At 34.1% G+C, this 12,668-nt stretch overlaps 1 protein-coding gene across 4 annotated transcripts in view; it reads right to left on the reverse strand.

Annotated features, from left to right (window-relative positions):
- Positions 1-12,668, reverse strand: part of SLC17A5 (solute carrier family 17 member 5) — a 52,087-nt gene that overhangs the window by 24,896 nt on the left and 14,523 nt on the right. For all 4 annotated transcript variants that reach the window (XM_058734486.1, XM_058734484.1, XM_058734488.1 and 1 more), the window contains 5 exons: positions 12,305-12,391; positions 11,396-11,514; positions 7,127-7,285; positions 1,852-1,984; positions 48-195 (listed from right to left, as the gene is read on the reverse strand). In XM_058734486.1, the coding sequence (XP_058590469.1) occupies positions 48-195; positions 1,852-1,984; positions 7,127-7,285; positions 11,396-11,514; positions 12,305-12,391 (646 nt within the window). The remainder of the gene's footprint in view (positions 1-47; positions 196-1,851; positions 1,985-7,126; positions 7,286-11,395; positions 11,515-12,304; positions 12,392-12,668) is intronic.

A 12,668-nucleotide genomic window follows, 5' to 3' on the forward strand; every position in this document is an offset into this window, starting at 1 on the left:
ATTTAAAGTCAATCTTTATCTTAGCCGATCTTTATGTTAGTACTCACGAAGGTGCAATATCCAGATGGTTGATGCTAAATCCAGAAGAGCAAAAGCCTCCCAATGTTGTTGATATGGTTAAGAATGCAACGGCCAAAGAATAATCACAACCTATAAATCCAGCGGCTACCAGGAATACTGCAGGCCCAATCATTCCTGGAGTTAAAAAGTTATAAACAGAAAAGAAAGCTCCAGTATTAACATTTGCTTGTGCTACCAATAATATAGTACAAATCTGAGGTTTGATATTACTGCCACCTACTGTAGAGACACTGTGCTGCCTAAGAGACAACTTACATAGTTTTCATGAGGAAAAAAAAAAAACAACTACTGGAAAACACAGATATAATGCAACTAATGTAAAAGTAAAAAGAAAATATCATTATGGAATATGATTAAATCTACCTGTGACCTAGACTCAACTAAAGTTCTAGGAAGAGCAAGAAGAGGATGACTGAAAAATATAGTTCTCGAGAAAGCAATAGTTGTTGATACAGAAAGAGATTTAAAATTCATATAACCAAAGAAGATAAACTAAATAAACTCTATTGAATAAAGTTAGAAAAACACTCCATCTAGGTTTTAGCAATTGATAGCAATATACACATTTTACTACAGGCATTTAAGCATAAAATATAACAGGAAGGGACTTAATGAATGGGTTGCCATTCTTTCTGTTCTACAGCAGTGCTATCCAATGACCATCTGTGACGATGGAAATGTTGTATTTGTATATACTGCAGCTGAGAAACTTATTTTTAAAATTCAATTAAATGTAAATAGCCATATGTGGATAGTGGCTACCATATTGGACAGAGGAGGTGAACAGGAAGCAAAAAAGAGAAAGTTGGGTTGAATCTAAAGGGATCTACTTCACTTGCAGGTGTGGAGAAATTTCTTGAGAATTGAGACAAGCAAACAATGGAACAGGACAGCACCTTCCAGCAGTAGCTGCTCAGAAGGTATTTGCAGAATTATCCTGAATAGGGTCCTGCTACAATGTAATTTCTCAAGTATAACCTTCAGCGACTTCCAGGGTCCCTGCTTACTCAAGATCTTAAAAAAAATGAAATAATTGTCATAGATAGTTTAAAATTTACCTTGATGAAAGCAGTCTGAAACACACGATTATTTAAGGTAGCTTTGAGTTCTTTGATTTATAGCTCCTCATTTAATATAATGATGCCAGTAAATGTTTTTGGATTAAAAATTAAAATGTATTCACTTAGAAAAGGGATAGAGACTTAAAAATATTATTTTCACTGCAAACTTGGAGCTGAAAACAAAATGATTTATAAAATTCTGGAAATGATATTCAGCAAAGCAAGCCATTTTTAATGGTTAAGACTAGGGTGGAGATAATAGGATATTATAAATATTAACCCGCAAAATACATAGTTCAAAAACATTTATTTGTTCATTTGTTCATTTGTTTGTTTGTTTATTTATTTATTTATTTATTTATTTATTTATTTATTTATTTATATTTGAGAGAGTGCGAGCAGAGGAAAGGGGCAGAGAAAGACAGATAGAATCTCAGACTCCATGCTCAGCATGGAACCCAACATGGGGCTCAGTCCCACAATCTTGGGATCATTACCTGTGCTGAAATCAAAGTCAGACACTCATCTGACTGAGTCACCCAGGTGCCCCAGATCCAACCATCTTGTATAGAAATGCACCACATGGATTAAAACATAGTGTTTTAATATGTGAACAAAATAAATGACTAATATCATTTTTATTTTGCTTTGCACTATAAACACAATAAATGATTGTAAATCAAAACAAACATTGATTCACTTCACTTACCTATAAGGCTAAACACTCTTCGGACACATATAGTTGAAAAATTCCATTTTGCCCTTAAATTGTCAGCAGCTTGACCAGATAGGATCATACATAACCAACAGCCAAAATAAGGCAGTGCAGATAGAAGCCCATTCTGGAAGGAATAAAAAGACACAGAATTAATTGGTGGGGGAAAGGGGAGTAAGAACCAAAACAATATTCATATACACACATTCACCACCACTCAAAAACAAAGGAAATTCATACAATATAGTGTTGATATTAATACAGTCCAGTCTGCTCGAGGTAATCTTGTTTTTTTATAATTTTTTAAAAAGCTTATTTATTTATTTTGAGGTGGGGAAGGGCAGAGAGAGAGAGAGGGATAGAGAGAGAATCCCAAGCAGGCTCTGTGTTTAAGCACAGAACCGGATGTGGGGCTGGAACTCATGAACCATGAGCATATGACCTGAGCCAAAATCAAGAGTTGAACACTTAAACGACTCAGCCATCCAGGCGCCCCATGCTCAAAGTAATCTTACATGTTATTTTGGGACTTGGGGTGCAGTTTCAGTAGGAGAGGACAAATCTTTCTATTACATTAGCCTACAGATTCTCCCCATTGAGAAGTTTTTGTCAATTTTCACTTATTTATACATACTTATATATGTGTTATATAATATTTATATTTTAAGTTATATAAAATTATAATATACAAATTTACTATAAATATTCATAGTTATATTTAAAAATTATATTTCTATTTAAAATTCATATTTATATTTTAAAATGGTAAATTTATTTTACATATAGGTATTTATCTTTATATAAAACAGAAAATAAATATACATTTATAAATTATATGACTGTTATAGATTATGTATAATTATACATACTTATATTTGTAGAAATATTATAAAATAACGTGCAGATACAGAAAACAACATGAATCGAATGTTTAGCTTAATGAAATGCTCAAAAATGCACATTGTCTAGATCAGGTGTACAGTGCACCACCACATGCTTTGAGCAGAGGACAAAGGTAGTGAGTTGATAGACCCCTATTTTTCCCTCTTCTTTTCCTTTAAGTTGCCACCTAAACAAAATAAAAGCACCAGAAGATATGAAACAGAATTTATCCTGGAAACATGCTATGCTATTTGCTTTGTAGGAAATGATTAGGCAGTCAAGTTTTCAGGAAATCCCAAATTCTGTAAAATGAAGAACACATACGTGGAGAAAGGAAAATTCTTTCTTCTCGGCATTTTTCCCCAGCATAAACACCTGAGGTGCCAAAACTAAATGACACAATTCTGATAAAAACAAATGTTTTTATAGTATGAGAAAGATGGGTACACCTGTTAGTCTTTTACAAACACAAAAAAGGTAGAAAGATGTATTATCAGTGATATTTAAATCTTCTATTTAAGTATCATTAATGGTACAAACCAATAAAATCTGCTAATATTTTAAATTTAAGTATGCTTAAGAAAAGATTTAGGGGCACCTGGGTGGCTCAGTTGGTTAAGCATCCAACTTCGGCTCACGTCATGATTTCACAGTTTGTGGGTTTGAGCCCCACGTCAGTCTCTGTGCTGACAGCTCAGAGCCTGGGGCCTGCTTCGGATTCTCTCTCTCTCTCTCTCTCTCTCTCTCTTTCAAAAATAAATATTTACAAAAAAGCTTTAGAAAAGATTTAACTTTTTTCATCATAGGTTATAGTCATCTGTATTCAAATGTTGTATATTTCCAATTCTACTTCTGTAGCTAAGATTTTTGTTTCTTTCTGGTATTAAGCTGAGTAATTTCCTCTTTAAATTTTATTCTATTTAGATTTCTGCATAGCGGGATCACTTCTATCATTATTTGTGGCAGAATCCTACTTAGGAATAAACTATAGCAAATGGAGAAGTGGATTTTCTGATCTTGGTCTTGTTCCCCGGTGGGATGAGACTGATAATTCATCAGAGTTACTGAATTTTTCCACTTAAAGTTCAAATGTTAAAAACTTTCCCAACAACCTAAAACTACCACCTTCTACAAATTATTATAAATCTTCAACATTTGTATATCCATGGGTATCTTTCACAGTTGTTAAGCTTTTGTACTCATTTATTTAAAAAATTGATGCTAAAATATTAATATCCAGAATAGGATAATAGATATTGCCCCAACTCTCACTGAACTGTAAGAAATAGGGATACTAGGGCCACCTGGGTGACTCAGTTGGTTAAGTGTCCAACTCTTGATATCAGCTCAGGTCATGCATAATCTCAGGCTTGTGGGATAGAGCCCTACATTGGGCTATGCTTGGGAGTGTGGAGCCTACTTGGGATTCTCTCTCTCTCCCTCTCTCTGCCCCTCCTCTGCCTGTGCATGCGTGTGCTCTCTCTCTCTCTTTCTCCCAGAATAAACTAAAAAAAAAAAAAACAAAAAAAAAAACAAAAAAAAAAAACAAAACACAAAGAAAAAGAAACAGGGACAGGAAAAAGAAAAGAAAAAAGGGAAGAAAAAAGAAGAGAAAGGGAACAGGAACACTAGAACTGGGAAAAACTAAGAAAAAAGAAAAGTAAGGATAACTAATGAAGCTAAACTTCTATGAAAAAGCAAGCTTATAACAAAGGATCAAGAGCTTTAAATTTTCTTATTTTTATTTTTTTATTGTTATTTGCTAATTTTATTTATTTATTTATTTATTTATTTATTTTTTGTTATTTGTTAATTTTAGAGACAGAGAGCATGAGCAGGGGAAAGGGGCAGAGGGAGAGAAAGAATCTCAAGCAGGTTCCATGTTCAGCAAGAGCCTGATGTGGGGCTTGATCCCCTGACCCTGAGATCCTGACCTGAGCCAAAATCAAGAGTCGGACGCTCAACCAACTAAGCCACTCAGGTGGCCTAAAAAAGAAATTCATTTAAAAAAAAGCCTTCTATACAATTAGAGAATTATTTTGAAAATTTGTTCACAATTCTTTGAATTTGGAAAGAAAATACCTTTTGGTATAAAAATGCAAGATAAGTGATTCTGGTTTTAAAGTCTCTCATAGAACTTAAAAAAAAATCAATGAAAAATGGATGAAGGCAATTAAACGCACAACGCTAATTGATATTTCATTCTTTCCATAGTTCTCTCAGGAAAATCTCAAACAGAAGCATCTGTGGAATGATCTTTAACTTTCCATGCAATTTGTCATACAGTAGATTATAGTCAGGCTCAACTCACAGAATGCTTAGGAAAACAAGATTGCTCATGAGAAACTCACCCCATGCTATTGCCAAAGCTTCGTTTCAGGTTAACTTCTGTCAATGCAATTTGTGGATATATTTGAGTATAGATGATCTTGATTTTCAACAGTAGCCAGAGTTCTTCCCAGCTTAGCTGCTTGGATGCAGTTTAAGGTTCGGTCCATGGCCAGTGTTCCCAGTATGCTTTGGAAGACAGGTGACTGGAGATTCACTTTAACAATGTTTAAAGCTGTGTATCTGTCTGTGTAGCCAATGCAATTGTGCAGTCAGCCCTGCTGCCTTCACATTCATCATCCAGGCTGCTTTTTTACTTCCAGGGCCATCTTTCGTTTTGTGGCTGAGTTGTTCCATTGTAGAATACACCATATTTTGTTTATTCATTCATTAGCTGATAGACATTTGAGCTGTTTCCACTTTTTGGTTACCATGAATAATGATGTTATGAACATTCAGGCACGTGTTTTTGTGTGAATATATGTTTTCAGTTCTCTTGGGTCTATATCCAGGGGAGTTCTGGGTCTTATATTAACTTTATGTTTAAGTTTTTGAGGAACTGCCAAACTTTTCCACAGTGGCTACACTACTTTACATTCCCATCAGCAATGTATAAGGGTTCCATTTCCTCTACCTTCTCACCAGCACTTGTTACTTTCTGGGTTATTTTTATTATTATTATTTTTAATTCCAATAGGTATGAAGTAGTATCCCATTATAGTTTTGATTTGCATTTTCCTAATGATTAACGATGTGGAGCGTTTTTACATGGACTTATTGGTCATTTGTATGTCTTCTTTGGAGAAATGTCTATTCAAATGCTTTGCCCATTTAAAAGATTGGGTTGTCTTTTTATTATGGAGTTGTATGAATTCCAGAATATATAAGGAATATAAAAAATATATTCCTTATATATATATAAGGAATATATATAAGGAATATAAATATATTCCTTATATATATTCCTTATATATATTATAAAAAATATATTTTTTATATTCCTTATATATTCTAGATCCTTATCAGAAATATGATTTGCAAATATTTTCTCTCATTTAGTGGATTTTCATTCATTTTGTGTGTGTGTATTTTCATTCTTTTTTTTTTTTTTTTTTTTTTTAATTTATTTTTGGGACAGAGAGAGACAGAGCATGAACAGGGGAGGGGCAGAGAAAGAGGGAGACACAGAATCGGAAACAGGCTCCAGGCTCCGAGCCATCAGCCCAGAGCCTGACGCGGGGCTCGAACTCACAGACCGCGAGATCGTGACCTGGCTGAAGTCGGACGCTTAACCGACTGCGCCACCCAGGCGCCCCGTGTATTTTCATTCTTGATGGTGTCTTTTGCGTCACAAAAGTTTTTAATTTTGATGAAATAGAATTTATGTATTTTTTTTCTTCGGTCACTTATGCTTTTGGTGTGCTAAGGGCACAAGGATGTACACTTCCTAAGAGTTTATTGTTTTAGCTCTCACATTTATGTCTTTGATCTTTTACTTTGAAGGCAAAAACACCACCAATTTTCCGTATAAACTGACTTTTTCTGTTCAGGCTTTTCTTCAAGCTCTTTAAAGACAAAACCCATCAACACAGAGATTCTGATAGAAACTGCCTCAATCTGATGGGTTCAAAAGAACCGGCAGTTTCAGGAAGGCTCTTCTTATACAGCTTTGCAACTATAGCTCTGCCAGTGCCTAAATAATGCTGCAGAGCGACCTCAGGTCTCCCAAGTCCCTTCTCAGCTGCCAGCGAGTTCTACCGCCGTCCCTTTGAGAAGTGAATACGGGTACACTTGAATTTGTTGTCTGATATCCTGGCATGTTACTAGGGACTAATAAGACCTTTATGGTTAAGGGAGATACCAGCCCAAAGGTACCTTGAATCAAGAATTAACACACACTGAAAAAAGAAGGAACAGTTGTGAAGCAAGAAGAGCAGTTCAGGATATGAGAGTAAAATGGAAGATACAAAATAACAATTTTATATAGATAAAAACAAATTCTGTCTGTAGTTTAAAAATGTACACTTTATACAAGAAGGAGATGATTCTTTTTTCTTACCTCTTGAACATTGAACCTTAGGATCTCCTTCATATAAGTAGGCAATAACGTCAATAAAGTATAAAATGTCCAGTTGTAAGAAAAATGTGCAACTACAATAGCCCAAAGAGGTAGTGATTTTAGCATGGGTACCCATGGCACTGACTTCTGTGAAGAGAGCTGAAAAAAACAAAACAAAACAAAACAAAATGACAGGCACAATTCATGTATGCTATGTTTATATCTGTACCTTAGCAGCCAAAATTCCACCCAGAACACATTACCAGCCTTGACTAGTAAATTCCAGAGTTTTAAACCAACTCTTTCAAAATATTAAACAGCAATAAAGAATCCATGATTCAGATTAAAGGAAAAAATAGAAATGTAATCTTATAACTATAATGTCAACCCTAAACATCCCTTATGAACGTCAGAATTCACTTGCAGTATTAATTTCTCCATCTAGAAAATATAGTTTCATAATCAAATTCAGAGGCTGACATAGGGCAAAGGAATGAGATTGGAAGTACTCTTATAATTTATATTTCACTATCGAATCTTTACTCAATGATAATGATTAATAAGAACTATGCAACAGAAAGTTTGTTTACGTAGCTTCTGGAGAAATGGTCTTCAAAGTAGGGTGTAAGCACCTTAGGGGATACAAGATGATTAACTGTTGTGTGGAAAAACATATTAGAACTTCTATCTATACTCACTTTTATTCTAAAACAAGAAACTCTATTAATATTTAATACATAGGTTGGCCTTGGAGTGTATCAATCACATATTGTATGGTCTCCCCAATTCAAAGGGGTTAATGGGATCCTCACTTTCTGGTTTGCTCTCAGTGTACCACAACATATTACAGTTTTTACCCACCTTTTTAAGTGGGTTTATGGATTTTGTTAGCCAGTTTTAAATAAAACAAACCTACAAAATTGACAGTGTCTTCAAAAAGATTCTTACAGACAAGTCATAGAAGAGAATCCTAATAACATAGGCACAAAGGAACACTAAGAAAATAGTGAATCTGACACTTTTCCTCATATGAGTTCTTTGTCAGCTACCTCACCAAGCAAAATAATAGTAGGGTCATCAAATATAACATACTCAACACTGCTCCCATTAAACAAAATTACTAATTTTTATGTGATAAAAAGGTTTTCCTGTTAAAATTACAAATTTATGTACATACTGCTTATTTCATTTTATTTACTCTTTAAAAAATCCATTTTTGTATATGTTTTATGATACATATAAGTACAGTAGTACATGTATGTAATCATGAATAAATATACCTTTATTCAGAGTGTTAGCTCCCATATTTTTATTGATGCATGATTAAGAAGCCTGGAATCCATTAACCCGGAGCATCAGATTATTACATTTCCTGCACACTGACGCTCTGTGGTTTCTCAAAAGCTAATAAAGCAATCTATGTTTCTGCCTATGAACCCTGCCTCCAGGGTTCACTGTTATTTCAAAAAGAGGAAGAGCTAGTATTAACCTTCTTGCGGCTTTTTCTTTTTATTTGATTTGGTAGATACACTCTTATGCTATCCACTTTGTATCAAAGATGTAGGGTATTTGGGGGAAAAGAAGGAGACAGAACATTTATTTTTTTGTTGCTAAAATTTTTTTTAAATGTTTATTTATTTTTGAGAGAGAGAGAGAGAGAGAGAGAGAGAGAGAGAAAGAGCATGAGTGAGGGAGGGGCAGAGAGACACGGAGACACAGAATCCGAAGCAGGCTTCAGGCTCCGAGCTATCAGTACAGAGCCTGATGCAGGGCTTGAACCCACAAGCCATGAGATCATGACCTGAGCCGAAGTCAGATGCTCAACTGACTGAGCCATCTAGGCACCCCAAGGGAGCATTTCTTTTTATACAGCAGCATATATTATATTGAAGTTATGTTCATCAATGTCTGTCTCCCTCTGGAGATCACAGGTACCACAGGAACCATGTCTTGTTCATTTTCTTTCTCATGTTAATTTTTAAGTCCTCACTATCTGACAAAGAACCTTTCTTAGATCCAAGATTTAAAGGTGGAGCTTCATATAACACATCATTATTTTATGGCATTTTCTTTTCCTTTTCTTTCTTTCTTTTCTTTTCTTTCTTTCTTTCTTTTTTTTTTTTTAGTAAACTCTCTGCCCATTGTGGGCAAACTCACAACCCTGAGATTAAGAGTCACATGCCCCACCAACTGAGCCAGCCAGGAGCCCTTATTTTATGATGTTTTCAACCACAACATCATCTGGTTTAAGAATGCAGTTTGGGATTCTGTGAAACATAATTCTCCTGACTCCCCTTGCTTCTGAATATTCCATTTTCTGAAGCATATGGAAAAACAAGTTAACCTTAAATTTAGATATGGAAAGATTTAGACACATATCAAGGTAGAAAAAGAAAGCAAGCTTTTTCCTGTTTTTGGTTCTTAAAAAATTTTTTTTTACTGTTTATTTTATTTTTTTATTTTTGAGACAGAGACAGAGCATGAATAGGGGAGGGGCAGAGAGAGAGAGAGAGAGGGAGACTCGGAATCTGAAACAGGCTCCAGGCTCTGAGCTGTCAGCATAGAGCCAGACACGGGGCTCGAACACACGAACTGTGAGATCATGTCCTAAGCCAAAGTCAGATGCTTAACTGACTGAGCCACCCAGGCACCCCTGTTTGTTTGTTTAAGTAGGCATCACATGCAGCACGGAGCCCAACACAGCTTGAATTCACAACTCTGAGATCAAGAACTGAGCTGAGATCAAGAGTCGGATGCTTAACTGACTGAGCCACTCAGGTGGCTCGAGAAAGGAAGCTTTTAAAAAAATCTAAATAAACGAAAAGTTTTCATGAATCCATAAAAAAATAATAAAAATGACGTACTGAAATAAGTAAGCTGTTGACCATCAATGCTAAAAAAATATGACAAAACATAGCAAGTTTTATATAGCAAGATCTGTTCACAATGCATTAAATTACTTTTATCTGTTTCTTAGGGGAAAAAGTGGGTGATTCATCTGATTAACATCGCAGAGGACTCAAAGTAACTTTCTTTATTATATTATGATTTCTTCTGAGTTTTTGCCAACCTTAAGACCAAGATATGCCATATTTCTGAAAGTTCAACAGCTTATAGAAACATTTGTAGCAAAATTTAAAAACTTAAAAAGAGGGGCACCTGGGTAGCTCAGTCGGTTGGGCGTCCGACTTCAGCTCAGGTCATGATCTCGTGGTCCGTGAGTTCGAGTCCCGCATCGGGCTCTGTGCTGACAGCTCAGAGCCTGGAGCCTGTTTCGGATTCTGTGTCTCCCTCTCTCTCTGACCCTCCCCCATTCATGCTCTGTTTCTCTCTGTCTCAAAAATAAATAAATAAATGTTAAAAAAAATTTTTTTTTAAAAAATTAAAAAGAAAGGTGAATGAGTGTTTAATTGCTGCCTATTTGTACTATATATAAAAATTGAAAATATCAATAATAAATTAATGGGCAAGGAAAGTTTTATATAAAATATTTTATGTTCTTAAAACCAATAAAATAACTATGAAGTCATTAATAGTGCTAAAGAAAAAACTGTTTAATTTTTCCTGACTTTTCATGTTCTTCTTTTATTCCCCCCAAAAGACAAATATTTTTGCATGACTTGAAGATTTATTGTATTAAATTATGACAGACTTTTATTTCTGACATGCTATTGTGCATTATTAATATTACATATTAATAACATATAATTTTTTTCTAAGGGTCTACTCCAGAGAATCAACCAGGTAGGTCTAAATCATATTATATATTATAATAAATGTGCTGTCTTCCTTATTAAATCACACTTCATTATTAAATCACATTTAGAATGTGGCTATAAGATTTTTCATAAATAACACATTTTATTTTCTCTTAATTAAGAAGACAAACTTAAGACTTACTGATAATCATCACTTTAGAAGGTTTAAAGCAACTTATAGGGGCACCTGGCTGGCTCAGTGGTAGAGCATGTGACTTTTGATCTTGGTGTTGTGGGTTCGAGCCCACCCACATTGGGTATAGAGATTACTTTAAAAAAATAAAATTTAAAGTGACTTGTAAAAGTAACTTTTCACATACATATTTAATCTTGAAAGAATTGTAATTTTTCAGACAAAACAAAGCATTACTTCATATATTTATTTCATTTGCCTGCTCTCTACTTTGCCCAGAGCATGCACAATAGAAATATCTATTAAAAAAATTGGTACCTCAATTCTGGAGAAGAAAAAAGTTCTGAAATTGTTTTAAAAATGTGCCGAAGTCCATACCTGATTTTTTAATGATGAAAGAATATATTCTTTTTCATGGCGGGAGATTGCCTTGTGAGTTTCAGGCTTATCACTAACTAACAAGATCCATAAAATAAACCAAATGATGCCAACTATACCTTAGAATAGAAAAATAAATTAAATAAAATTAGAATGCACCAACAGCAATTTTAACATGTCTTGAAAAAATTATGGAATCATAAACTTAGTGTAAAATTGGTTTCAGCTTAATGCTGATTTCAAGTTCCACTCATAGTTTCTTAATGGGATATTTGCTATCTGTATCATCTCCTATAAGTTGGGAACAGAACAATTTTAACCACATGAGTCTGCCTCTCAGAGTTTACCAAATATTTTAAAAAATAAATGTCCACAACCTATTATTTCCACAGGTATCTGGTTTTGCTTGATTTGTTTTTTGTTTAGATTGCAGATGTATTTTCTGCATGAAATGTCTACATGGCAATCTCATTTATTAAAAACATGAATCAACCTGCTAATGAGATTGAGAAATGAAAAGCCCTGGGACTGAATAAAAAGAAAAAAAAAAAAAGATTAAAACTACCAAGTGAGGGCATTCTACTTTGCTTGAGAAAAAAAAAAACTTTTCAAAATATAAATTTTTATAATAACCAACACAGTAATTTTTGATATTTCGTATGGCATTAAAGTCTTGAATTCAACAGCAGTTTCTATTGAGAAATATTCCAAAATTAACATCATGTCATAACTAGATCATTTTAACCATATAAAGTTAAAAAACAGATTGTCAGTATTTTAGAACTTTGTACTTTTAGGAGTTGGTAACCTCAGTGATTTGGAATATACATTTTTAAACAATTATTAGACTTCTATTACATTTCGCATTTGTTACATTATGATTTAAGTTAAATTTTTGAATAAGCTTACCAAAAAGGTAGAAGACGTAAGTCCAATTCATATAGAAGCAAATTATTCCAGAAAGAGGAAGAGAAATTACTGTCCCAAGCTGTGCTCCTAGAACAACAAAGATTTTGTAAACTTTGAGGAGAAATGAACAAGGAGGGGACAGATTTATTGCTTAAAGGAGATGGCTAACAGATTCTCTCAAGGAATCATTTACTAGAAAATCCACAGTTTATAAAATGTACACATTAATATGTAATTACATTAGTTACAACTATGTAGCTGTTGATGAATTAGAATGTATCATCAATATAGGACCTATCATAACATGAGCTAGTAAATGACACATTACTAGTAAATGTGTTAGAAATCCAGGTGCTTGGGGGAA

The sequence above is a fragment of the Neofelis nebulosa genome, chromosome 6 (genome assembly GCF_028018385.1).
Source record: "Neofelis nebulosa isolate mNeoNeb1 chromosome 6, mNeoNeb1.pri, whole genome shotgun sequence".
Lineage (NCBI taxonomy): Eukaryota > Metazoa > Chordata > Mammalia > Carnivora > Felidae > Neofelis > Neofelis nebulosa.